General features: G+C 36.4%; 1 protein-coding gene across 3 annotated transcripts in view; it reads right to left on the reverse strand.

Moving 5' to 3' along the window:
* COL12A1 (collagen type XII alpha 1 chain) overlaps positions 1 to 27982 on the reverse strand; it is a 142262-nt gene that overhangs the window by 98377 nt on the left and 15903 nt on the right. For 2 of the 3 annotated variants that reach the window (XM_027852867.1, XM_027852865.1), the window contains exons 5-13: positions 25645 to 25704; positions 22993 to 23256; positions 22190 to 22354; positions 21190 to 21363; positions 16853 to 17143; positions 15737 to 16339; positions 14184 to 14456; positions 11390 to 11662; positions 9630 to 9902 (exon numbers count right to left, since the gene is read on the reverse strand). The exons of the other annotated variant lie outside the window; for it this stretch is intronic. In XM_027852867.1, coding sequence (XP_027708668.1) covers positions 9630 to 9902; positions 11390 to 11662; positions 14184 to 14456; positions 15737 to 16339; positions 16853 to 17143; positions 21190 to 21363; positions 22190 to 22354; positions 22993 to 23256; positions 25645 to 25704 — 2376 coding nt within the window. The remainder of the gene's footprint in view (positions 1 to 9629; positions 9903 to 11389; positions 11663 to 14183; positions 14457 to 15736; positions 16340 to 16852; positions 17144 to 21189; positions 21364 to 22189; positions 22355 to 22992; positions 23257 to 25644; positions 25705 to 27982) is intronic. 3 annotated transcript variants of the gene reach the window in all.

Consider the following 27982-nt stretch of genomic DNA (forward strand, 5'->3'; position numbering starts at 1 on the left):
CCCTGAAAGGCAGGACATGTCGTCTTCAAGTATTTGAAGGACTGTCATGTAGAAAACGGATTCAGTTTGTACTGTTTGGTAGCAGAGAGCACAACTGGGTGGAATAGGGAGAAGGTGCAGAGAGGTAGATCTGGACTTGAAGCAAGGAAAACCTTTCTAACGTAGCTGTCTAAAAACAAAATGGATTGCCTCGGGAGGTAGTGAGTTGCCTGTCACTGGAGATCTTCAAGCAAAGGCTGTATGCTGGTAAGTATGCTGCAGTAAGGATTCCCATTCTGATATGAGTTGGACTAGATGAACTGAGGCCCCTTACAACTCAGAGAATCTGTGATTTACAACAAAGAGTCTATTTACTCTGCTGCAAGAAAGAGATCAGGGATAAAGAATAATGACCTAGCTCTCTCACTATTTCATACTTGCCAAAATCTGGTACATCTTTAGAAATGTTGATGATGGAAAATTTTACCTGATTTTCCAATGTGCATAAAATCTCATCAAAAACTATTTAAGTGCATGTATCACTGTGCTGGGTACTCTACGGAGCAATTTAGACAAGTGGTTTTTTACTGCTCTGAATGTCTCCAAGTGTTTAATTTCTACATCACTTTTTTTCCATTTACCAAGCCAAACAATTAACATCTCATTTAAGTAACTTTCCTATATATCATAACCCTTTCCGTTAGACAGTCTAAAAACCAAAATATTGCAGAGTTCAACCAGAGCTGTAACCAGGCATCCTGGCAGCCAGGGCAAAGTTGGCAGGTTAGGCGCAAAACAGAGGGGAAGGAGTCTACCACACGGGAACAATGAAGTTGTGCTGAACAACCCCCAGAAGGAGGTGAAGGGGAAAGACGAAGGCACAGATAAAAGGCCCTCTGATTGGTCCTAGTCGCTCTGAACAACTCCCAGAAGGAAGAATGGGGTGGGACAGGGTATAGGGAACCAGGAGAGGGAAAGGATCTTTATTATGCAGCCATACCAGGAGGATCTGGCCTCACACACTTACTAGCTGTGTAAGCAAGGCACTTAACTCTGTTTGCCTCAGTTTCCTCATCTGTAAAAGATTATCTGGACAAGGAAATGGCAAACCACTCCAGTATTTTTGCCAAGAAAATTCCAAATGGGGTCACAAATAATCAGACACAACTGAAACTAATGAAGAACAACAAACCAGGCAACTCCTCGGAAGAATTAGCAGTCAGGAAGCAATAAGCATGGTGGCCCAGAAGAAGGGTAGGACCCTTATGGTGCCCTCATGCAGGGTCCACAGCTGTCAAACTAATCTTTCTGAAACACAAGTCTGACCATATCACCCCCCTCTTCCAGTGTATCTCTATTACCTCTAAGATCAAACATAAAATCCTTCATTTGGCTTTTAAAGCCATACATAACCCTTCCTACCTTTCCAGTCTTCTTACTTTACTCCCTTCCACACAGTCTGTGATCCAGTGACATTGGCCTCTTTGCAGTTTCTCACACAAAAAACTCTGAGGATTTTCATTGGCTGTTCTCCATGCTTAGAACTCTTTCCCTCCTTACCTCCATCTCCTGGCTTCCCTGGCATCCATCAAGTCTCAGCTAAAGACCCACCTTCTATAATAAGCTTTTCCAAGTCCTACTTAATCTTAATGCCTTCTCTCTGAGACTGCTCCCAATTTGTCAGATACATAGATAAATTATGTAAATACATTATATCTATATTAGATAGATAGATAGATAGATGGATAGATAGATAGGTAGATAGGTAGATAGGTGGCTTGTTTGTGCATAGCTGTGGCCTTGCTGTTTTCTCTATTAGACTGTGAACTCCTTGAGAGCAGAAATTGTTTTTTGCCTTTTTTGTATCCTCAGAGCTTAACGCAGCACCTGGCAAATAGTAGGTCCTTAATATATGTTAATTGACTATAACATGGAATTTCTAGGAGAGGTCAGGCACCCAAAGGATGGCACCCTGGGCCCAAGCTTCATTTGACCTTCCTAGTGCAATTATCAATACAATCTGAATTAACCCATGATAGCAACTGAAATGTTAATCAGACTTGAACAAATGTATTATTTTCTCCCCTTTCCACTAAAGTTTTATTATGATACTTCATCATGCCATGGAGGTGATTCTAGACTCTAAAAGGCTTTGCAAGTAGAGCTTCATCTGTGGCAAGTTCTACCAAGCTGGAAGGTCTGTGTCTATCCTCCAAGGACTAGCCTAGCTGAGCACATTCAATTCCTAACTTTGCTATATACTACTTTATGACCTTTCTATTTCCTCATCGGTAAAATTAGCTGGGGGGGAGGGGAAGGCCGGGTTTCTTTATGGCTGTTAAATCTTATGATCTTATGATCTAAGGTTGACTCAATTATTTTGGCCACAGTAACTGGTCTAAGGCCATTATAATCTGTTCCAGCATTGGGAATATCCACAGCAATGAAATCAGAGGTAGCTGAAGCTATGAAGCCTATTGTACCTTATATATGATTCCAACTAGCTTTCGTTGAATTTCAAGCACCACTTTCACCAATAGATGTTAAAGTAAGCCCTCTCCAAAACTAATTTGTTCTTTCTGCTAGAATGCAGTTTCCAAAGCCTCCAACTTTCCACTTCAGAAGTAACTGAAGACCTATTCTCAGAGAAAACTTATGTTGGAATGGAATTGATTTACAACTGCTGAATTAAAATCTCTGTTTCAAAGATCAAACTCTGGTGTTACCCATATAAAACATAAAGGCAAGTAAATATATGACAGACAAGACACAGGTCATACTAAAAAAAAAAATCTCCATGACAATTAAACAAAGTCATAATTAGGAATTTGGAAGCCAGAAGGGAAAAGGGCAGAATGTGAAGGCAGCATGGGAGGAATAGAGCTGGGGTGCAGCAGCTGTAAGGAAGAAATACAACCCAAGTCAATTTAATTGGCACCCTCTAAATGTTGGCACCCAGGATCAAAATTCTAATCACCCTGCACTAGTTATAACTCTGACATTAAAGTTACCATTTACTGTTAAGGAGAGGGGAATTTTGTTTGAAGTTTCTCTCCATCTTTGCTAATTTGATTTTTTTTTGTATGAGGTTAGTTCATAGAAAAGGAATTATCAATTATCATTTGATAAATATCCAAAGTTGGAGTTGTAATACTATAAACATATAACTTTGCAAATGTATGAGACAGCACTAAATCTCTTAAAAAACACTGAGTCCTTGTTTTTGTGTTTCTGGGAGAAGCACTCTGTAATTCAACATGATGCAAAGTTCCTGTGATATGCTAAAAACTTCATTGTAATGAAATGTCAATTGAGTTAGCTCAATTTGGTCTGTAGGAGGCCATTCATTTCTAGAACATTTTTATGTTGCTGTGACAACAGAAGGGGAGCAAAGAAGAAATTATGCAAAAGCTACTTCTTTCCTGGGTGAAAATCAGCACTCTTTAAAATATACATCTATGTTATCCCAAATTGGAAGTTTCATTAAATTGGATTAATCTCTTGGAGCAAAAGAAAAGTGGTTATTGTTTATTTAAATGTAAAAGCAGGTTCCCCTCTGTCTAAGCACCAACAACAGTGACAGCCCCAGGTTCTACGAAGATTTATAATGCATTTCAATTTGCAACAGTGTTTTATTCATTAGAATAGGCTGTTCCACTTTTTAAAATCTATGTCTGCAAAACCAATATGAATGCTTTGTGGTTAAATTCCTCTAGAGTTAGTATCTGAAATGGTAATGAACTCTGCTTTTGTCATTCTAATATACTGGAGCCAGCAAAACAAGTGCTAATAAATCCTTAGTTAGAGCTACAAGACAATTACCTGATATATGTTCACATTTCAAAAAAATAAAAAGTCCTAGGAAAAAAGATTATATAGTCTATAGCAAAGAATGGAAGTTTCATTTTTCTTTGGGAATTAAAAACCTTTATGAACTTAAGCTAATCTATAAAACTACTAACGTCTATTATATTCTTGCCATCTGATTTTATGCCTCTGAGTCAAAGCAAGATCCTTGCCAGCTCTGTTCTTACCACCTCCTCTCCCAAGAGAAAACAGATTAGAAAAACAGTAGCTCTCAGAAACAGTTCACTGTTTCTCTTTCCGTGGGCTTTCCATTTGCTATATTTACCATCATCTCCTATTCCTCATATATGGTATGTGAGTTTGGCTAAACTAATATAATAAAATTAAATGGAATAACCAGAAGTTTAAAAAGCTCCTAATTTTAATTTAGTTATAACTATGTTTTCACATATTTGTCATGTTTTATCATACGTAACTCAAGGGGATAAGTATGTTAATAAAAGGATGTTGGCAAGGTTCTATCTGCTATTCTTTATAGCAGATAGGGATCTTTAAGTGAGTGAAATTATTTTTTTCCAAGTCCTGAGAGCTTAAAATTTAATTCAGCTAAATGTATTTACTAATTCACTTCAACAGACATTTATTAATGCTTTCCTTCTTCGATGTAAAAGGCATAGGGAATTAAATATATTCCCCACAGTTCCAGGCATATAAATTTATTATTCTTTATAGTCACTTTGCAAATGCTTCCTCCTGCCCAGGGCATGGTAAACATAAAAAAGTTAAATGCTTACTTCATTTATTTCCTTGTCTACCTCTTTAGAGAAGTGTTTTTATAATGATATGTACAAATATACACGCATGTGCATATATATGTATATATAAATACACATACAGACGAGTGTGTGTGTGTGTGTGTGTGTGTGTGTGTGTGTGTATGTGTTTATACTCTGACTGACTTCCCTGGCTTCCTTTAAGTTTCAAGTAAAATTCTACCTTCTGCAGGAAGCCTTCCCCAATAATTCTTCATTCTAATGCCTTCCCTCTGATAATTATTTCCTATTTATCCTGTATATAACTTTTTTGTATATATTTGCTTACTCGTTGTCTCCCCCAGTAGATTGGAAGCTCCTTGAGGGCAAGGATTGTCTTTTGCTTATTTTTGTATCCCTAGTACTTAGCATAGTGCCTAGCACATAACAGGCCCTTAATAAATGTTTATTAATTGATTGGTACAGTGAAAAGATAAATAGATTTGGACTCAGAGAATCTGGGTTCAACCCCAGTTCAACTGCTTACTATCTTTGTGAACTTAGACAAGTCATTACTTTCTTTTGGGCCTTGGTTACTCAAATTAAGATGTGGGGAGGAAATTTTGGTTCAGTGAGAAAAGTACTGGATTTGGCATCAGAAGACTTAGGTTTGAATTCCATCTCTAATACTTTACTACTACATGGGCAAATGAGTGAGTCACCCTGAGCCTCCATCCCTCCCCTGAAAAATTGTTTGTCCTTCATTTTCAAAGAGGACCAATGACACTATGGGCAATGTCTTGACTGGCATGTGAATTGGATTTAAGTGAGGAAGAAATGAAGTTGGATTGAGCGACTGCTCAGGTATCTTCCAGCTCTAAATCTGTGATCCTATATGGGGTAGAGGTGGTGTCCCACTAGATAGATGTCCGCTAAGGTTTCTTCCCTTCCTATGGTGTGCAGAATGGTATTTTTGGCTACAAATGGATGGATGGAGTTGTCGAAATTTCATGACTGGAAAGGATAGCCACCTTTATGTTATAAGGAATCTTCTGAAATAAGAAAAGTATAAGCCATTTAACTATCCATGACTAGCTTTAACAAGTCAGGGCCTTTGTAGAGAGTAATTGCTGTAAAGCCAGAGCAGTCAGTTGGGCTATGAAAAAATTTTGCTCCTGAGATCATGCACCACTATTTAAAAGGCCTTCTGACTAAGAAGAAAGCCATTTTTTTAAGCCACAGGGAATAAAGACTGTTTTAAAAGTGTAATTATTTTGCTTTTCAAGACATTGTGAAGGCGATGTTTTCACAAGTCTAAATTCATGAGCAGTCTAAAAAGAATAAAGGTTAAAAGTGCGCTCCCTGCAAATTGTAGCAGGTGAGTAAATACCTAGAAAGTCAGTGGGAAGTATAGGAGCAGAGGGAAATGCAATAAATCACAAGGAAAAAGGCAAATCTCCATAAAATACCATATGTTATTACAGATGTAGAGTCTGCATGCTTTCACTGTTCTGACTAGGTCACTGTGGCCTGGGCCAATTTTAGTTCATATACCTTAAAGACTTTCTACCCTTTTAAATACGCATTCTAAAATCACAGGAACATTCCTAAGCATTCTCACCCACTGTGGCTATATCCTTAGGAGTTTACCGAGTCAATAACTCATTTCCACCCTATGTATGGCTTTCTGTTATGACCCACCATTTTAACCATTATTTTTGAAGTCCTAAATATTACAGTCCAGTAATTTGTAAGCTCCTTGAGGGCAGGAGCCATTTCATTCCTGCCTTTGTATCCCTAGTACAGGGCCTGGCACAGACAAAAAGTGAGTTTAATTGAACTGCATGTACCTAAGAAAGTATCATAATAATAAGATTTTAAAATTAGCTTGAGTTATGCCAATCCACACAAAAAGCATTCTGCATCAACATACTATGCTCCAAATCTGGATTTCTTTGGACATGGAGATAAACAATTTCATCCCTTTTCTCTTCATCCCAGTCTTTAACTAGAATTTTGCAAGTACTGTTGGATATTTAATCTTTGTTGGTTCCATCTCTAATAATCTCATGAAGTTCACAAAGCCATTTATTTTGCTAGATATTTACTCTGTTATTAAGTCATACCGCAAGAGTTGTATTTTAGATTTAATTTGGATCATTTCTACTTTGGGGATGGGAAAAGGAGAAGAGTCTGGATCTGTTATTTCATCAGTATGGGGAACTCCTGGTATGGAAATTCCCTCCACTGACAGATCTGGTGTACTGAGAGATTAACTGACTTGTCCATGGTCATATAACTAGTAGGAATCAGAAACAAGGCTTGAACCCAGGTTTTGCAAGGCTCTAACCACTGTGACACAGTGACTCTCACTGGGCTGGGGGAGGAGGGGAAGAAAGGGTCAGCATCAACAAAACAGCATGCCATTAAAAAGTTAAATTCAGTCTTTGCTGATCTCTCTTTCACAGGTAAATTGAATAAGCAATTTATTCCAACCCACCTTGTACTGTGTATTTAGTTTGTAGGCTCATAGATCTAAAAATGGAAGAGAATTCAGGGACCATCTAGTCCAACTCTTTCATTTTACAAATGAGGAAACCGAGGTCCAGAGGGGTAAAGTGAGTTATTCAAGGTTATACAGATATTTGTTAGATGTCATGTGATCAAGAATCCTGGCTGACCAAGACATACAATAATTCATATAAATCCCCCTGCAAATTGTCTAGGGCAGCATACATCCCTGCAGTAAAAAAAATTTTGAGCATGCAACCCCAATATCTGCATATTTATTCATTTAGAAATTATACATAAATACTACTATGTGCTAATATGTACATTTCAAAACTTACACAGAAATAGAAAGTTTTTTTGAAAAAGAATGAGATGAAAATGAAATAATGTTTTGATTCTAGAGTCAATAGAGAGTCACTGTTTATTGAGCAGGGAAGAAATATAGTGACACCTTTGCTTGGGGACAATCCCCTCAGTAACTGTGTAGAAAATGGATTGGAGTGGGGATACTTGAGGCTGAGAGACAAATTAGAAGGTCATTCAATAGTCCATGTGAAAGATAATGATGGACTGAACTAGAATGGTAGGGTTTTGTGAATGGATGAAAGAAAACAGTTGTGAGAGATAGTGTTAGACAAGTTTTGGCTACCAGTTAGATATATGGGATAAGGAAGAGTGCAGAATCAAGAATAACACTAAGGTTATTTTTTTTTTTTGGCAATTGGGGTTAAGTGACTTACCTAGGGTCACACGGCTATTAAGTGTCAAGTGCTTGGTCTGAGGTTGAATTTGAACTCAGGTCCTCCTGACTTCAGGGTTGGTGCTCTATCCACTGCGCCACCTAGGTGCCCCCACTAAGGTTATTCTTAGTAATATTTAAAGTTATTCTGTGACTGAAAGGATAGTGGTACTCTTTTTTTTGTGAGGCAATTGGGGTTAAGTGACTTGCCCAGAGTCACACAGCTAGTGAGTGTTATATGTCTGAGGTCTGGATTTGAACTCAGGTTCTCCTGATTCCAGGACCAGTGGTGGTCTATCCACTGCGCCACCTAACTGCTCCAAGGGTAGTGGTACTCTTAAACAGAAATAGAGAAGTTTACTGACTTAAAAATGTGGAGGGGCCTGAATCATCAGCTGTTATCCCAAAGCACAGAGCCTGTCACTGAGGGATGCCTGCTGCAGCAATAAGGTGATGGTAAGAGGAAAGTATGGGGATGCTGGGGGTGGGGAGAGTGTCAAGGGGAATTTTGTCTCCCCTTGATGCTGTGAGTGTCAAGGTTGATGTGTATTATAATACCAGCCCTACACAGCCCCAAAAAGTCAGTGATAGGAGGGGGCAGAGCAGGGAAGAATTCAAGGGGGTGGGTGTGGTTACATTAGAGACAAGCCTGTAACTGGATATATGGGAGAGAGGGTGAATTGTACCCCAATCTTCTCACTTTCCTACCAGTTGAACACACATTACTTGGAAGTCAAACCAAATCTCCCTCCCCCCACCAAAGGTCGTTCCATGGCCTTTGTTTTGGAAGACAGGTCTAGAGCCCTGTGAAAAATTCTCCAAACTCATAACTGATCATATTAAGCAAAGTATCCATCTTCATTCTACTGACAAGGAACTAAGCTTGGGAGGTTCCTGCTTAGAACTATTGCTTAAAGAAAAAATAAACCAGAAACTCTAACTTATATCTTCAATCACACTTAATATCACCAAAAGGAAGTGGCAGCAGGCCTAGCAGCTTACTTTTGGCTGAAAAGATTCCCTCTCTCAGAGCTGACAGTTTTAGTACCAACCAAATGGGCATTTTCCAAAGAATTTGCTCTGGATAAGCATAGATATCAAACCACATGTTCATAAAAATGTTACAATAATTTCAAAAGCTTTTGTGACCATAGTTTGCACGGGATAATGAAAAACTCACTGGACTAGAAGTCTGGAGACCCAGCTATAGTACTAGGAATCAATCAATCAAACAATTAGTAAACATGTATTAAGTGCCTACTATGTGCCAAACATTGTACTAGGCACTGGTAATAGATATAAAGAATGAAAAATACCCACTGGCAAGGAGTTAACCAGCTATGTGCCTTTAACAAATCAATTAATCTCTCTAGACCTCAGTTTCCTCATCTGGAAAAAAAAAAGAGTTGGACTAGATGACATCTAAGATTTCTTCTTGCTCTTAATTCCTTAGCTTCTCAACTCATTTTCTTCAACAACCTACTTGTCTTCAATGAATACATTTTTCTTCTCACACTTTTATCCATTACAAAAATGATCCCCAAGTATATTTGCCTTTTCTGAATTATTTTACTTTTACAGTTGACATCTACCTCCCAGAGTTGTTGCAAGGAACAAATGAGTTAATAATTGTAAGGTACTTAGCATAGTGCCTGGGAACATAGTAAGTGCTAACTACTGCTACTACTATCTCTGACTAAAATGTATATCTAAATAGAAATAGTTGCTTTTTAACATAAATATCTTGATATGGAGGGATAAAAATTCCAGGAAATTTAAGTCTTCTGGACTCAGAGTCACAAACATGTTAAATGCATCTCATAAAGGAAAGAAAGAATTACCTTCCAGTGTTGTTCCTTCTCCAGAAAGGGCATCACCAGCTCCAGAAGCATACAAGGCAGTCACTGACAAGGAGTATTTTGCACCTTGGTCTAAGCCCTTCAGTTGGGTGCTGGTTGTATCACCCCTCACGGTCACCTCTTGGGTTTCACCTCCCGCCACTGGAGTGTATGTTACAAGGTACTGTTTGACTTTTCCTGGTGCTGCACTCCAAGATAATTTCATTGATGATGTTGTAGGGTCAGAAACTCTTAAATCTCTTGGATTTCCTCGAACTTTATGAAGTTTAAAAAAAACATGAAAATACATTACTAAATAGAAATGGTTCAGGAAATGTTCTGTTAGCTTGCCGTTTTTTTTCTGTTAAGTCAAATTTGCATACATGGTTTAAGAGAACTTCTCATACTTAGTTGGACCTGTGACAAATACAGCAAATGGTGCCAATTAGCCAATAGTGTCACAGCAATGACAAACGTGGTCCTACGTCGATGTCATAATTAAAATGCATCAATAAAAGTAACGAGTTCCTCTTCCTATGTTTATCCATGTCAAAGTCTTTCATTTCAACCACAATGAATTGCCAAAATTGGATTAAAGATATACAAAAAAATGCAAGTTGATTAGTCATCCCAACTTGGATTTTGATTTTTCTATGAAATTGTCAATGGAAAAAATAATTTACTATTGCTATGATTATTTAAGGATGATAACCACCAGATGAATTTGAGTTGGCCCATACTCATATTACATATCACATAATGAAAATTATGCTATAACTATAGTAATAGTTAATATTTTTAGTGTACCTATAATGTACCAAGCACTGTGTTAAGCTCTTTACAATTATTATCTTAATTGATCCTCACAATAACCCTAGGAGGTAAGTGTTATTATTATCCTCATTTTACAGATGAGGAAACTGAGTCAAATAGTAGTTAAGTCACAGAGTAGTTCTTAAACACCCACTAGCTTAAAATTTTTCTGATAGAGCAGACATTAATCCATCAGGGATCTCTGAGGCAATTCAACACTTTGGCACCCCCTGAAAGGGCACAAAAGCACTGCAGGAAATTTCATTCCAGAAAAAGAAAGAATGAAAAAACATTGGATAGATTGCTGAAGTGGGTCCAATCCACAATGAGCCAGTCAGTTATCTATGAAGTACCTACTTCATTACTGCCATCTTAGGCATCAAGTTACAACCTATCTAACATCTTTTCAGCCCAACTGCCTGATAATTCACTCAACTACAATAGGCCAGCACAGTCAACAGACTGCTAGAATTATAGCCTAACAACCATTTCTCACCCAATGTCCCACACAATGTCAAGTCCTTGTCCCTGTTCCTACATATACCAAACATTAGATCTCACAATACTGAAAGCCTTTCTGTAAGTAGCCCTTAAAAATAAATCCCCTTTTAAAAATATATAGCCCATTAAATAGGATCTATTTCAAGTGAGTACAGCTTACTAGGGGGAAAAAGCCTGAATAATCATCCCTCACCATTTTCATGTGTTAAGATATGAGAATATATGATCATAGAAATTCATAAAGGAACACCTGGACTTGATATTTCAGGATGAGCATGAAAAGGTGAAGTAGAAAAATGGGCCAAACAGTTTTGCTTAAAAGAATATAATCAGGCCAAAAGTGCTATTTCTTTTTCTTTTTTAATGGACGTGGGGTATTAAATAAGTTGGATGATAGCCACAAGGCTGTTTCGTTTTGCCCAAGTAGCTGCCATCTGAATTTAATGTACCTTCTTCAGTAGCTGCATTTCCAGTCAGTGGATTTCCAGGTCCAGAAAAGTACTCAGGAATAACAGACACTTCATATTTTGTATCTGGGGTCAAGTTCTCAAGTGTCTTTCTTCTTTCATTTGCTGGAACTGTGACTTCTTGTCTTGCTCCACTAGGAATTGACCTGTACACAATCCGGTATCTTAAGACTTTCCCTGGGGCTTGAGTCCAGGCAATTTTAAAGCTATCAGTGGTTTCATCTGTCACTTTTAAGTTTCGAGGAGCACCTTTCACTGAAAGAAAGAAGACATTTTAAAATCTTTGCTCAGGAAAAAAAAATTATTTTATTATCAGGACTGGAAGAGAGAAATTATACCAAATGCTCATTAGATAAATAAGTGAGAAGTGATTATGAACCATAAATACTAGCTAACATGTACCTGATTACAGCATTCCCATCTTTTTTCCTCAATTTCATCATCTGTAAAATGACCAGATTGTACTATGTGAGCTTAATGTCCCTTCCACCTCAAAAGTTATATGACCTTTTCGCTCCTTAAATTAAATTCTTCTGAGTGCCCATCTATTTGAAAAACATTTGACAGTAAATGGAAGGTAAGAGGCATTGTCTTCTCTGCCTCATAGATCTATTAAAATAAGCCACTAATAGCACACTCATTAAGTAATGATTATAAGCTATTTAGATATAAAATACACCACTGTGTAGTGGGTCCTTAGAGGGATGGAAGTTGAGGGGCTGAAAAAAACTTTGATCATGGTGTTTAGTCACTAGGCTACTTTATCTGATTTCATTCTGGTAGCCAAGATGAGAGGAAGAGAATCACAATTTTATGTATTTGAATGACAGTCGGAGTGGGGATGGAGCTTAACTCCCAGACTCTATTATAGCCACATAATTGGAAATAGAATCTTACTGTTTTACTTTTTGCCTCTTTTGGACAGGGAAAAGACTTTGCTTCACTGCAATGCTTACTATGTGAGTAGCAATGTGGTATAATGGATATAGGCTGCCTTAGAATTGGGAAAATCTGGGCTCAAGATCCATCTCTAACACATACCAATTATGTGACTTTGGGCAAGTCACTTAACCTCTCAATAACTCCAGGCAACTCAGAGTACAATTTACAGTGAGGTTGTCAATGTGCATCAGGGAAGAGAATTTCTATAACTGGGAGTTCCCTATACTTAAACAAATCAAAAATAATAAGCTATTCTATTCTTTACCAGATCATATCATACCATACCATACCATACCATAATATACTATACTATACTATACTGTACTACACTGTATTATACTGTACTAAAATTATTACTTAGGACATGCTTCCCATTCATTTGACAAAGTAGAGCTATCAGGGTTTGGGGCCTATCTAGGCATAAGCAGAGATCACAGCCTTAGAAGAAAGCAACACTTCATGCAATTGAAGCCCATACTGCATCTTTTATACTACACAAATCAAAAGTGGAAGTCAAGGATATGTGTCTAATTATTGATATGAGAAGTTAAAAGGAACCTTTAAATCACAGTCATAAAATCCTAGGCCAGGAACAGACCTAGATTATCTAGTTGCTTTTCCTGTAATATAGCAAAAAATATACCCAAACCATCCCAATGGATGCAGATCGATCTTTATTTTTAAGCTGCCCAGAGAAAGAGATTTCACAGGCTTCTACAAGCAAATACTTCTAGCATCTAAAAACACTATCAGCAAATTCTTCTCCATAAAGAGTCTAAATTCATCATGCTCTTGTCTTAGCCTGTTTCTTATTCTTCTGTCCTTCAGTGGAAATGAAAAACAGCTGTTACATTCACTGTGACCCTGTATATATTTGCAAATTCCTTGGACGTCTTAGAATCATAGAATTTCCAAGTTGGAAGTTACCTCAAAGGCCATCTTGTCTAACCTGTACTGTTCCTAGAGCTAACCGTTCACTTCCTCTTCTTTAGATTAAATACAAGTTTGATGCAACAAAATCTGTCAATAAGGGGACACTACAGCTTTATTTTCCTATAGAGGAAAATTCAATACTTGGAGCTTCCTTTAAATATAGCCTCTTATCCTTATTTAAAGATGGACATTCTTAAATATAGCCATTCTTCAAAGCTCCTTCCCTAACTCTTGCAATTTTTACTTCTCCTTCTGTGCAGATAGTTATAAAATCAAGTGCATCTGTACCTGGCAAGTCTTCTCACTCCTAAAGGGTGCAGAAAGCTAGCTTCAAGCTCACAACGTGGGAGCTGAGTTATCCAGGAACCTCCATCCCTAACTAGTATCTTCCTTCTCCTAGCATTACTTCATCCACTTAAAGTTTTGGTGTAGAGTTAAATGTATTCATGGTCCTGATTCTTGTGCAAATATTCAGATAACATCTATACTAAGAGAGCTCAAGATTTATACTCATAACAGATCTGTCATTGGAGTAATGCAGAAAGTTAAAGCAACTTAATAAAACTATAAAAATGTGATCATTACTGAAAGATGGTGCAGAAAAATATAATTCAGCATTTTATGAGTTAATTCATTAATTACTTGGCATGATAATAAACTAAGAGATCCAAGTAAATTTGGTTTTACATATTTTTTTAAATTTTTCCCTCTCTTCTTTGAAACTATGAAATATGTACTCATATATTTTAAGATAAAGTTTAGGCATTGCTAAGGCTCTTAGAAAGTAATCACAATACAAAATTCCGGACGAGGCAGCAGATGATTTGTTAACAATATATCTGGCAAGCTAAAACAATATTATAAGCTGTATTTTTCAAAAATTAGCAAAACTGCAGTATACCTTCCAAAGTTGTTTCTTCTCCAGATAAGGGATCACTGAAACCATCCTCATATTCTGCTGTCACATTGACCAAATACAAGGTTTCTGGGTGTAAGTGGTCTAGAACAACACTGGTACTGGAAGCAGGCTCTACGACAGTGAGGTCTTCACCACCAGCACCTTCCCTGTATGTGATGTGATATGTAAAAACATGCTCTCCAGCTGGAGACCAGTTGACTTTGAAACTATTTGAAGTCATATCAGAAAAGTTCAGATCCCTTGGAGGCACATAAGCTATATGAAAAAGAAAGGAAGACAGAAACTATTTTCAATGAACAGAACCTGACAAAACACAGATGCATTGCATTGCCTGAAATTCTCCATAATTCTTAATACTGTATATAACTGAGAAATGGTTAACCATTACATCTCATGACCAACATTCAATAGCTCCCAAATGATCCCTAAATCAAGAGGCACTGTAATGTGATAGTTAGAGCATTGGACTGGGAGTCAAGAAGACCTGAGTTTGAATCCCACCAAACACTGTGGAACCCTGAACAAGTCACATAACCCTTCTGGGCCTCAGTTTCCTCATCTATAAAATGAGGGTCTTGTACATGAGGACCTCTAAGATCCCTTTTAGCTCTAAAGTTATGATCCTGTAATTGCAGAAGAGCCCACAGAGCTCACAGTTCCTCCTAACTAAGAATGTACTTATTTTAGAAGTCTTCAATAAGCTTTTAAGTGCTCACTATGGACCAGAAGATAAAGCTGAAAAGATAGGTTGGGACCAGATTATTGAATGCAATACTGAAGAGTCTAAACTTTATTCAGAAAGCAATAGGGTACCAGTGAAGGGTTCTGAGCAGGAAGGGTTACAAGAGCCTTTGACTAAAGGCAACAAAATACTAAGCTGAGCCAGGCATTGACATAATGAAATCTTGTTCTAGGGAGATTAATATGGACCCAAATCTCACCAGAGATGGCCAAGGCCTTAATTAATTAATTGGTAAGTGAATAATCTTAGCATTATAGTTTTAGGGCTGGAAGGAACCTTAGAGGTCACCAAGTCCAACCTCATATTATATGTGAGGAACTGAAGCTGAGAAAATTTAAGTGATTTTCTCCGGGTCACACAGATAGTAAGTGTTTCAGACAGGACATGAATTTGGGTCTTCCTTACTCTAAGCCAAGCATTTTATGCAGTACCACCTAGCCACCTTATTAAGCAACTTGTCCAAGGTTTTATAGGTAATAAATGATGGAGCTAGGGCTTGAACTCAGGTCCTCTGACTCCAAAGTTCATAATTTGTCCACTGCATTTTCTCTGGGAGGACTAAAGCATTTTTCTTAGAAGGACAAACTTTCTATGCCAATAAATAAAAATTCCATATTCATAAGGGAGTCAGAAATCAGAGTTAAATGATAGAATTATTCAATAGTCTTCAGAGATGCCAGTAAGTCCCTTTACCCTTTGTACTAAAGAAATCCCAATGCTATGTAGCCTTTATGGAAATGTCAAAAGAACTATACATGAACAACACTTCTTCTATACCACAAGAATGGCTTACATTTCTTCTTTATAACTTTCAATTCTTGTTCAATTCTAAGGCAGATAGACTGAGTAAGTTCAAATGATATTCTCTGGAAAGCATCAAAATCTTCCACTGTGAACACATGAGTTTCAGGAGGGGGAGAGGCAATGGCTTCCAATTCAGAACGAACTGCGTCCTTGACACCAACTGCAAAGATTTCAACATCTGAATTCCTGAGTTTTATAGCAGGGTCTCTAAAGGCATCCGATGATTTTCCATCAGTAATAAGAATCATGACCTTTGGTACATTACTCCGAGATCCTTTGCTAGCCACAAATATTTTCTCTCTCACATAGGTCATGGCTTTGCCTGTATTTGTGGATCCACCTCGGTAGGGGAATGTGTTAATAGCTTCAATGATGTCTTCAACTCTAGTAAATTTTTTCAATGTAAACTCAGTATGGGGGTCCCGGCTATATTGGACAAGGCTGATCTGCACCCTGTTTGGTGAAATCTCAAAGCTCTTCACAAGGACCTCCAAAAAGGCTCTAACTTTAACAAAGTTGGCGATTCCAATGCTATAAGAGCCATCAACTAAAAATACAATGTCGGCTTTTATATCCACACCTCGGGAGCATTCTGCAAAGAGAAAATAAATTCTAATTAAAGTTCAATAACCTAAACTTTACAATGAATCTGTATCAATGTGTCTTTAAAAATCATTTATGTCATTCCTCTTTTACTAAGTAAAACTAACTTGTGGACATCCACCACTAATATGAGTGGAAAGAACAATAATAACAATAGCAAAAACTCTGAATATTGTGTAATTATACTGATAAAGCTTAGTTTTAAAGACTAGCAGAGAAAATTTATTATTTCTTTGCCAAAGTGAGTAACTATGGGTGTAGAATACTGTCAAATTTAGTTAATATCTTGATTAGCTTTTATAAATAGGGTTTTTTCTCCCTCTTTTTAAAAAAAAGTTTTTTAATAAGAGATGGCCTTCTGGAAAGTAGAGGAGGGGTGCATTTGGAAATGAAAGGGACATAAAGTCAAGGGATATCCATAAAACCTATTTTTTTTTAAATTGTGGGCAATTAAGGCAAACTATTTGATAGATTTTCAAACAGTCCAAATCAAATTACTTACCCACTTGAACTTTCATTGGCTGGGTCTTTTCCATTATTGAAATGGGTTCACTGGATGTCAGTCCTTTCATTGCATAGACACTAATCTGGTATTCTGTATCTGCAGAAAGGTCTCTTACATTCAAAGAGGTAGTCTGAGGACCCACACTCAAAGCTTGTTGCTTACTTCCTGGTATCATTGGCGTAAGAAGCACTTTATAGCCTGTTATAGGACTAGGAGATGAGTCCCAACTGAGCTTAACATATTTTGATGATACATCAGTAGCAATCAGATTTGAAGGAGATTCTACAACTAAAAATTTGAGACAAAACAAGGTTAAAAACAAAGAAATGAAATTATTCAAGCAAGCTTTACTATATTATATAACAGACCTTTTTTCTCAAGTCTTCAACAAGCATTGATTAAGCTCCTACCAAGTGCAAGTCCTTTTGAAAGACGTTATAAATACAAAAATAAAACAAGACTTTTTTTTGCTTTTGACCAAAGACTGTTGAAACATTTTCTTTCCTCAAGGAACATGCACTTTAATACAAGAAAGAAGCCATGTATTCAAATAACTATAAATCAAATTAGAATACTAGTTAAAAGAGAGGTCCAAAGTTTTTGTCCTTATCAAATTAATCATTAATACATCAACAAAAGTTAATGCCTAAAAATATTCCTGTCTAATTTAAAGGACCAATGCTATTGAGAGGAAACAGATGATAGGAAAGGAGGTTTCCTTTGGGGGAAAAAAGTATCATGGTACACCTAATATGCTAATCCTCCCAAAGCCACGTCATCAATTTCAGGTTGTTCCCTACAATTTATTTTTAATGTTCCATTAGATCTACTTCTCAGTCTTTCAAGGAATAATTCTTCTATAGAAAGTGTGTGTGTTAATGCCTTCCAAAGTATTTAGGAAAACTTTTCCAGTAAACCGAGTGAACTCCATAATATTTCATTTGTGTTAGATAACACTAATCATTTTTATAATATAAGACCAAAGGGCAGGACTCATTATGATATGAAAATAAAAACACAAAACAAAATAAAAACTCTAAGGTTTTTGACAAGAAAATTTGAGATCATACATACACACACCAAAAAATAATCCATGACAGATTTTTAAATAAGACCAAAGTAGCAAGAAGAACACTTCATCTTTTTTTTCTTTTCTTTTTTTTTTTGTTTTTAGGCAATTGGGGTTAAGTGAATTGCCCAGGATCACACAGCTAGTAAGTGACAAGTGTTTGGTTTGAGGCTGGATTTGAACTCTGGTCCTCCTGACTTCAGGGCCAGTGCTCTATCCACTGTGCCACCTAGCTGCGCTTCATTTTTCTAAATAGAATAACACTTCAGTTTTCTAAATAGAATAACAAGACTAGGAATCACCAGTTCTATTAAAAGGCTTTGGAAAGAAAGTCACTTCTATTTAAACTCATACAGTCCTGTGTACACCTACTAAAGCATAAGATGAATCTATAAGTCAATAAACATTTATTAAATACAAAGTATGCATAAGGCACTATGCTAAGTACTGGGGATAGAAAGAGAGTCAAAAACAGCCCTTGTCCTCAAAGAGTTTACATTCTAGTGGTAGAGACAACTTGTATATCAATAGATTCAAACAAGATGCTTGCTGAGTCAACCAAAGGTAACTGAGGTAGGTAGCTCTTTTCAAATAGATTAAACTAAAATATGATAAATCACTATGTTAGTTATTGATTTAATGATCATCATTAGCGTAAGAAGTCAATGTTAAAGACAAAGAACTACCAAGAAAAGAACTAAATAGTCTAATCCCTAATCTAATAGAAATTGATACTGGTTCTGCTCATCCAATGGACTTGGAGAAAATAGAACCCCATTTATGTTGTCTTAATTGTGTGAAAAATATACTTTAACTATTTTAATTTTTAATATGAAGATGAAAACACGCCTTCATGAAAAGAACCTTCCTTCTTTTACTATTATGCTAAAAATAATGTACACAGGAAAAAAGGCACTCGGGTTTTTAAATCTATCTATTCTCAGTTACAATGAAATTTTCTTCCAAATATAAATAATTTCATCTCCACTAACATCAAACTGAAAAAAAAAAGAGATTAAATGATCACAAAGTCAACATAGGCTAAATAAGGTTTGAAATCTACACATCTATGAAAAAAATATTAATAATTTTTAATCCCAGAAATTCAAACTCCATAGAATATAGTTTGAACTGTACTCAATAGATAATAGTAACAAAGTATTTTGTGGTATTTCAAGATAAATCCACTGCAATCTGCTTTCAATGTAACCAAAGCCTCAGCAGAGGTAACTGTGTTTCATCCTGGCCCTTTAGGACAAACTACAGGAAATCTAAGAACATTTAATTTGTCACTAAAATGAAGCTAGTAGAGCAAGTTATACGTAAAAGAAGTAAAAAGCATGAGAAAAGTGAAAAGGGGACACAGCATATTGTAAGACCCGAGAATTTAAGCAGCAATAGTGACCATGTATCAGGATGGAGCCAAGATAGAAAAGCCTGCAAACAAAAACTTGGAACTAAGGAAAAAAAAGCAAAAGACAGCAAGTGACCTGAGTGGAAGAGATGAAGCTGTATTCAAGAGGATTAACTTGTAAATCTCTTGGCAAACCTAGGACAAATCATCAAAGCAGGTCAATAAAGATAAAGGGAAACATTAAAGAAGAAGAATTAAGAGATTAAGACATAGAGGGAGAAAAGTGGAAGAAGAGGAAAGGTGGGGGGAGGGAGAAGGACAGTGCAGAGAAAGAAAGGGAGGGAGATAAGGAGGTCAAGGGAAAGAGGAGACAGGAATATAGGGAGAGGCTAAGAAGGGAAGGAGAGAAAGGGAGACTAGAAAAACAGGGATGAGGAAGAGAATAAGGGGAAAGGGAAAAGAAAAGAGGAATGGACAACGGGAATGAATAAGGAGACTGGACTAAGTAAGCACTAAGGTTCTTTCCAAATACAAAATTCAATTATTTTATTATTCTAAATTAGAGAAGGGGTGGAGATCAGAAGTAGAGTGATTAGACAATGAAATAAGAAAAAGAATTATTGGCAAATGAACTTATAAGACAAGATTCTAAGTGACAAAACTAAAGCCCATAAAGATTTGCCAAAAGAGAACCAATGGCTAGCAATTCCAGACAGTAAAGAAGTTTTTTTTATATTAGTACTCATCTATTTAGAATGTGCTTTGGAATCCCATTTGAATGCTGAGGATGAGTAAATAACTTTCAGGGAAAATTATAGAGGCTTTGCACAAAAGGTTGACTATCAGATGTTTTAACATCCTTTGAAGTGCCTTGTCTTTCTTCCATGCATTGGAAGACAAGAACTGAAAGGAATTTTTAAAATGAGAAAAATTCCCAGATATATGAATAAGAGAAATTGACTTATTATCTCTTGGAGACTCTAAAAACTTCTAATATTTGGGAAAGTACTTAGGAGGTATTAACTGGAAAGTCCTTTTCCTTGGAGGTCAGTAAAAGAAATAAAGAATGTTCATACGTATAAATGTGCCTTATCTGACAATACTAGATAGAAAGAAGCATGATGGTGACCTGGAAACAGCTCTAGGCTTAAACTTACAACTATATTGCCTTGGGAAAGTCAATTCACCTCTCTGATCCTCACTTTCTCCATCTGTATAATGGTGATAATAATACTTATAACACCAGCCTCAGAGGATTCTTTTGAGGATCAAAAGAGATTATAAACATGAAATGCTATATAAAAGACAGCTATTGAGAAGAGAATAAAATACTCTCTATAAAATAAATATGCTACACATAGTAATCTATGAATACAAATGCTAAGTAAGAAAGAGGCTCTAGAAGGAAATAGCAATTCAAAATTTTGTCCAAAATAGCTGATTTAAGGATATCGTGTTAATTAAATTACTGTGCTAACTGTTTTTTACATCTAAATCTTTATGTAATGGGTTTTGTTAAGATGGGAGAATTTTAATATAATAAAGAAATATCATAAAGTCTACCACTGGAAAAATATACATTTGGTGGTACCTAATGTTGAAAGATATGTTTTATCCAGGATATCTAATACTTCTATGAAAGACAGAATGAAATATTAGATACAGCTCTGACTTGGGGAGTGGAGGAAAGGGAGATATCAGAAAGGTTCTGCCTTTACAAGTTCTGCCTTTAACATAAACTGGTTTTGTGACCTTGGGAAAAGCATTTAACCTCTTAGTGACACAGGCAATTCTCTACTACATATTATAAATGTGATGGTGATTTGTCAGCCCTGTCCATATTTTTAAAAAGCAAAAACAGGGCAAATAAGAAATTAATATGTTTTCACAAAGTTACCATCATCAACTCACCTTCTTCTCCACTGACCAATTCACCCAGCTGTTCATCAACACCTGAGCACACCTGAGAAATTATTTCATTCTGAATATCTACAATTGCATCAAAGTTAGCCACATTGAAAACATGCTTGAGTGAAGGTGGGGATGCAATTTGTTTGAGTTCCTTTGCATCTGCAGCTTTGATACCTTAAAAGAGCATAGAAAGAAAGAAATGGAAATGAAGATAGGAGTCTATGAAAATGCAAAATGGCCCTATCTTGTGTGAGTTGTGATAAAAGGATTTCCCTAGTATAGACATGTGTTTCCATATTGCTCAGATCTTAACTAGAAAAGGCTTTGTTTTATAATCATTTATAAGCATTCACATTGCCAATGAGTTTTACAGCTCCTTCAGGACATGAGCCATAACTTATTCATTCCAGGTATCTTCCAAATTTTGTTACATAGTATAGAGCATCCAATACTTACTAAATAAAATATTTGTTGTTGAACAAAAACAAAACATTTTATAATTTTCCATACTACATCCAGCCAATGACCAAAAAAACAATATTAGTAAAACAGACTGAACTTTTTCATCCCAACTATTCCATCATTTTTCTGTGCTATTTGTGAAAGTAAGACCACCTCCCTCCATGGCATTAGGGTGTGAATTAAGATACATCTTAATTGAATTCTTATATTCTTCAAGTATTATATATGAGGCAAAAGAAAATAATTCATAATGATTCCCTTTACTAATATTACTAATACTAGTGGACATTAAAAAGTCAAAGTCCGTAATAGAAAACGGACAGTAAATATTAATTGTTTTGTATATTAAGGAAATTATAGGAGGGGTTGGGGGAGGAGTGGGGAAGCTCAGTTTCTGTTTTAAGACTCTCTGGCTCAATATAAGAAAATGTATTCTACTCCTTGAATAGCAATCCTTCATGTAAAAAGCCTTAACTTTCATACACATTACAATGACTAACATACTAATAAATTTATAGTAAGGAACCAAACAACTTACCCAAGGAGAAAACTTCAACACCAATATTCCGAAGTTCTCTTGCTGGAATTTCCACTTCATCCTGAGATTTGCCATCCGTGATAACAATTGCCACTTTAGGGAAGCCAGCCCTTGCTCCAGCCGATTCGGTAAAAGTATTTTTAATTAAATAATCAATAGCATCCCCTAAAGTGGGAAGAAACATATTAACTTGGTGCATGTTAAGAATATTTTCAGGACAAATAAATCATTGTGGATTTAAGCCCTTTGTTGCATAAGTAAATGAACAATATTTTATTGACTTTTTTAGAATCAAAGACTAAGTTAGAAGGTGCAAAATTATCTGTCCAACTCCTGCTCAAATCCCTTTTGCAACATCCCCCACAGATAGTTAAGATCTCCAGAGACAAGACACTATCACCCAAGGCATCCCATTACATTTTGGGACAGTTCTAATGGTTAAGAAAAAATCTTTTTTATATGAAACCAAAAGCTGCTCCCCTATAACTTCCATTCATTTACACCTAGTTCTTCTCCCGGGGATCAAGAAGAATAAAGCCTAATCTCACTTCCCCATAATAGCCCTTCCAATGCTTTAAGTTAGCTCCCATCTTCCCCTTAAGTCATCTCTTCTAAAGGCTAAACACCTCTATTTCTGTTAACCAATCCTTATAGCACATGGTTTTGAGGGCCTTCACCACCCTGGTTGCCTTCTCCTGGATATATTCGGTTCTCCCCCCAACCATCCCCTGGAAAAAAAAAACCCTAGACTTTTACAAAAGTAAAATTACAATTTAAAATTTAAAATAAACTCTTAATCATACCTGTCATTGTATTGCCACCTTTGTATGGTATTTTTTTAATAGCAGCAAGAAGATCTTTCCTTTGGTAATAGTGATTTAAGTTAAATTCAGTCCTAGTATCAGAGCTGTATTGGACAACACCAACTCTGGTCTTTCCTTCCCCGATATCGAAAGCAGATACAAGGGCACCAATGAAGTCTAAGATGTATTTAAAATTGTTTCTTCCCACACTCCATGAGCCATCCACTAGGAAAACTAAATCCGTCCAGGCACTGAGAGAGCATTCTGAAATATATATAAAATGTTGCTTTTTAAAATGCCTTTGTAAATCCAACTACCAGTAGAACACAGACCCTAACACAAGTCAGTTTGAAAAGTCACCTACTTAATTCTTTCATTTATGGAAGTAGTATGCATAGATTACATAAGGAACATATCCATGTAATGTTGTGTTCCCACAAAAGCAATATATTTTAGAAATCCATCAAGAACAAAGCAATTTCAGCGCCATGATGAAAATTCATGGGGAAGGGAAAGGTAAGGGAAAGGCGAAGGCAAAGGCAAAGGAAAAGGGAAAGGAAAGGAAAGGAAAGGAAGGGAAGGGAAAGGGAAGGGAAGAAAGAAATTTCCTGCCTCTAGGATTTTCTCATTCAAGAGTTTCTCTGAAATGTCAACCAATTCAATTTTCTTGATAATATCTTAACTTTCTCTTTCCAGTAGATGTAAAATAACAATGAACAAGCCCTTTGCTTCATTGTCATGAAGCTAGAAATAAAAAGATATTAAAAAGCAGTCAACCAACAAATATTTAAGTGCCTACTGTGAGGAATGCCAAGCAACAGGCTACTGTTTTTATTCTTTCATATTCATTACAAAATGAATGCAAACCAAATTGTGGTCATTTAAACAAATTTAGTTTAATATTTTCATACATTTTTAATAGTTCTCTCATTTTCTCAATAAAGCTAGTGGCAAAATTCAAAGCTTGAGGGCACAAGCTGAGTCTTACTTATCTTAGCACCTCATTAGTATTAAATAAGCACAAGGCTGTAAAAAAAACAAGTATTCAATGTGTTTATTAAGTTTTAATAAATTATACCCAAATATCAAGGATCTTATTATTTAATTTTCAATTCATATATACTAGATAACTTATAACCACTTTTAATGAATTTCTAATGGTTAATATTTTCAAAGTATCAAGGAACAATAAATAATATTAATATGAAAGGAATAGTCAAAATTCTCTCCTAAGGTTATTGTTAAAATGCAATAAAATCATCCTAAAAATCATCCCTAGACAAGAAGGACTCAAGGCTGTTCTAATGAAAATTGGGCCACAGATCTATCAAAAATAATGCACTGGATGTCAATGAAATATATTATCACTCTTTCCTTAACCAATTTTGTTTGGTTTTCATGGGAATATATTTCTTCAGATGCTTTTGTGCTCTGAGTTCACTGAGATGGGGAGTAAGAAATGGAGTTTGTGGCTAATAAGAAGAGGGAAGGGGTCCTAAAAAGTTTCAAAGACCAAATTGATATCTAGATTGGGGGGGAGGAGCATTGTGTGTTTGTGTGTATTTGCAAAAGATTTGACAGACTGATTTAAACCTATGAGAAATACAGTGATTGATGTAATTCTTTGATTTAGAATAAATATTGACTTGGAAAAAATATTACTATAGTAACTGCATTCCCTGTAAACTTCACTTCAGATTAGTGGGCCTCAGAAAGAATGATAAACAGGGATCTCTAAGGAGAAAATCCCCAGATAAAGAGACCTTTGTTTCATGGTTTTTTTATTAACATCCTGGTTCATAAATTCAACTTTTACAGGGTGACAAACTTAGAAATCCAAGAACCCCCTCCTCTATTTTGGCTTACCCAATAAGTCAGACAAAGCAGCATAAGACACAAGAAGGCTAATGATGCCAAAAACTGGACTGAAATAAAATTGTGTTCATTTGATTACAAATGCACCAACTTGGTAGAAACATCTTACAAAGAGCTAGGCATAAGCCAAATCTGAAATTTAGAAGGCTTTAAAACAGTAATGCTGGAAAGGTCAAAAGAAGAGCTTGGGACAGAGAAGTTTTGCTTTCTTCTACAAGGCAATAGTCACTCCACTTTCTTAAGAATAGCATCCCCATACTATATTCTCTTTCCTAGTCCTTGTATATTCATTTCTTCATGTATATATCTTACTTTTAAGTCTACCTAAGTTAAAAAATTCTCCAAACATTTACATGAGATTTTTCAAGTTGCCTTATCAAGACAAGAAGCAAGCCCTTCCAAAAGTTTTAGCTTTTCACCTACTATTAACATCCAAAAGATGCCACTAATGGACATAGCTCAAAACTATCTATTGATATTGAAAGAATTAATGTTGATGTAAGATAACTCAGTATCAAAACAAGTCACACATGTGGGGAGGAACTTTTTACTGTTAAAATTAGGAATGAAAAAGGAGGGAGGAGAAAAAAAGTCACAACTCAAACACTGTAATTGATTAAAGGTTCTGAACTAATGGTAGCAAGTTCTTCATATTAATTGAATGTTTAGATTATGTAAAGGTGAGTAATACTAAATTAGTGAGAGAAATTGGGAAAGCTCCATACAACCTTGATTTATTATTGCTACAAAGTCAAGCAAAAGGACTAGACAACTCACTTTGTATCTCACTTTGTCCCAGTTTCTTCTCCCCTGGCTTTACTGGACCACCTGTTTGAACTGAAGCAGAGCATACCAAGAAAAGCACAATTACCAAAAGGGTAACAGACTCAAGTTCACAAAGACTTTATGTAGCTAGTGGCAATGAAGCATCAGTATCCCTCCAACTTAAGGTATGTATCCAGGAGGTAAGAACTAAGTAGGCTAATGTTTTGTTTTGTTTTTTTTTTAATAATGTGGTAATAGGGGTAGCTAGGTGGTGCATGGATAGAGCAACGGCCCTGGAGTCAGGAGGACCTGAGTTCAAATCCAGCCTCAGACACATAACACTCACTAGCTATGTGACTGTGGACAAGTCACTTAACCCCAATTGCCCTCACCAAAAAATAAAGAAAGAAAGGAAGGAAGGAGGGGAGGAAGGAAGGAAGGAAGGAAGGAAGGAAGGAAGGAAAGAAAGAAAAAAAGAAAGAAAGAAAGAAAGAAAGAAAGAAAGAAGGAAGGAAGGAAGGATGTGGCAAATAATATGTACATGTGTATATGTACATGTTTATATATATATATATATATATATGGGTGTGTGTATAAATCCCTGATAGACTGATACATACATAGGTACCTAAAGTGTCCCAAAAGTCTTAGGGTAGTTTTAAGCTTTAAAAACTTAATAGCTTTAATAGTTTAAAACTTCCCTAAGACTTTTGGGACATCTTGTACAATACTCATTTGATCATAATAAAATTTAAGTATCATACATTCTATATGATATGTAACCTATATAAGGGGGAGGTTGTAATTTTTTTTTTAGCTTTTTAGTGAGTCAATTGGGGTTAAGTGACTTGCACAGGATCACACGGCTAGTAAGTGTCAAGTGTCTGAGGTCACATTTGAACTCAGGTCCTCCTGACTCCAAGGCCAGAGCTCTATCCACTGCGCCCCCTAGCTGCCCCACAGGCTTGTAATTTTTGTCAGTGTAGGGAACTTCTGATACGGACACTACTTTCTACTGATGTAGATAGACAACTCTCTCTGCTACTTCAAGTCTTAAAAGAGTTGCCCAGCACAAACTTGCCCAAAATCCTACAGCTGGTGACAGGGTATAGGACTTGATCCTAGGTCCTTCTGACTCCAAAGCCAGCCCTCTATGCATTACACTATTGTTGTTGCTGCTGTTGGTGATGGTGTTAAGTCATGTCCAACTCTTTGTGACACCATGGACCATACTGTCCATGGGGTTTGGTTGACAAAGATATTGCAGTAGTTTGCCATTTTCTTCTCCAATGTATTACTGCAAGCAGAGGGCTAAGTGACTTGCCTGTGATCACACAGTTCGAAAGTGTCTGAGGCTGGATTTGAAGCCAGTATTCCTGACTCCAAGCCCACTGCTCTATCCACTAAGCAACCTAGATGCCTCCATATAAATTACACTAAAAATTTCAAATTCAGGGCCCTTTGCCACCACAAAACTCCCGAATGTGGAAGGAGACTAAAGTATAACAGGTGAAACATTTAACAAAATAAATCAAAATACAACATTAATAATGTTTATTTGAATTTTTCTAAGTTAATATGTGAATGCAGGATCCTTGGCCCCACTATACTACATCATCTGACCAAGCAGTCCCTTAAGAGCACAGAGAGACCATGCACCAGATGGGATTTATAGAATGTTATCCATGACCTTTAAAGACCCACTAAACACTGGAAGTACATCCACCTCAGTTCAATATTTAAAGCTTATAATAGGCACCCACAGCTCAGTTTGTTAAGGATTAATTCCTCTTGAGATTCTGGACTACAGGGGAAATCACAAAGACAATAGAGAGAAAGCTGTGGTCATAGAAGGATACTAGCCCCTGTGGGTTGCCTTCTTTTACAGTCTCCATTTGTACCATTATTACACAAATTCACTCTAAATTGTACAGAGGTTGGGGAATTCTAATGAAGGAGGCCCTTTCTAAAATTTTCACTTAGGGACTTAGGATTTCTAACTACACCGCTGGTTAAGAAATGTAGTCTCTACTTCTTCATTCATTCTATCATTTAATTATTATTTTCTGTTTAGTATTGTATTCCCACCCCCAAAGAAGCCCCATGTCCAAATGGCTGCTGTTTTGGAAAACTTGCCCAACCACAAACTCAAGGTCAAATGCCTATCATTTTTCTTTGAAAATTTTGTCCAATTGATCTATGCAATAAACCTAGCTTTCATCCTGTATACTCTTGCTGGTTACTATTATTGTAACATGAAATTTACAACCCTATGTTTATTCATAAACCTAAATCTCTGTAGGCTAATGAAAATTAGCTACTATACAAGGTCTCTAAACTGAAAGAAAAA

The sequence above is a fragment of the Vombatus ursinus genome, unplaced genomic scaffold (genome assembly GCF_900497805.2).
Source record: "Vombatus ursinus unplaced genomic scaffold, bare-nosed wombat genome assembly UNPS02009835.1, whole genome shotgun sequence".
NCBI lineage: Eukaryota > Metazoa > Chordata > Mammalia > Diprotodontia > Vombatidae > Vombatus > Vombatus ursinus.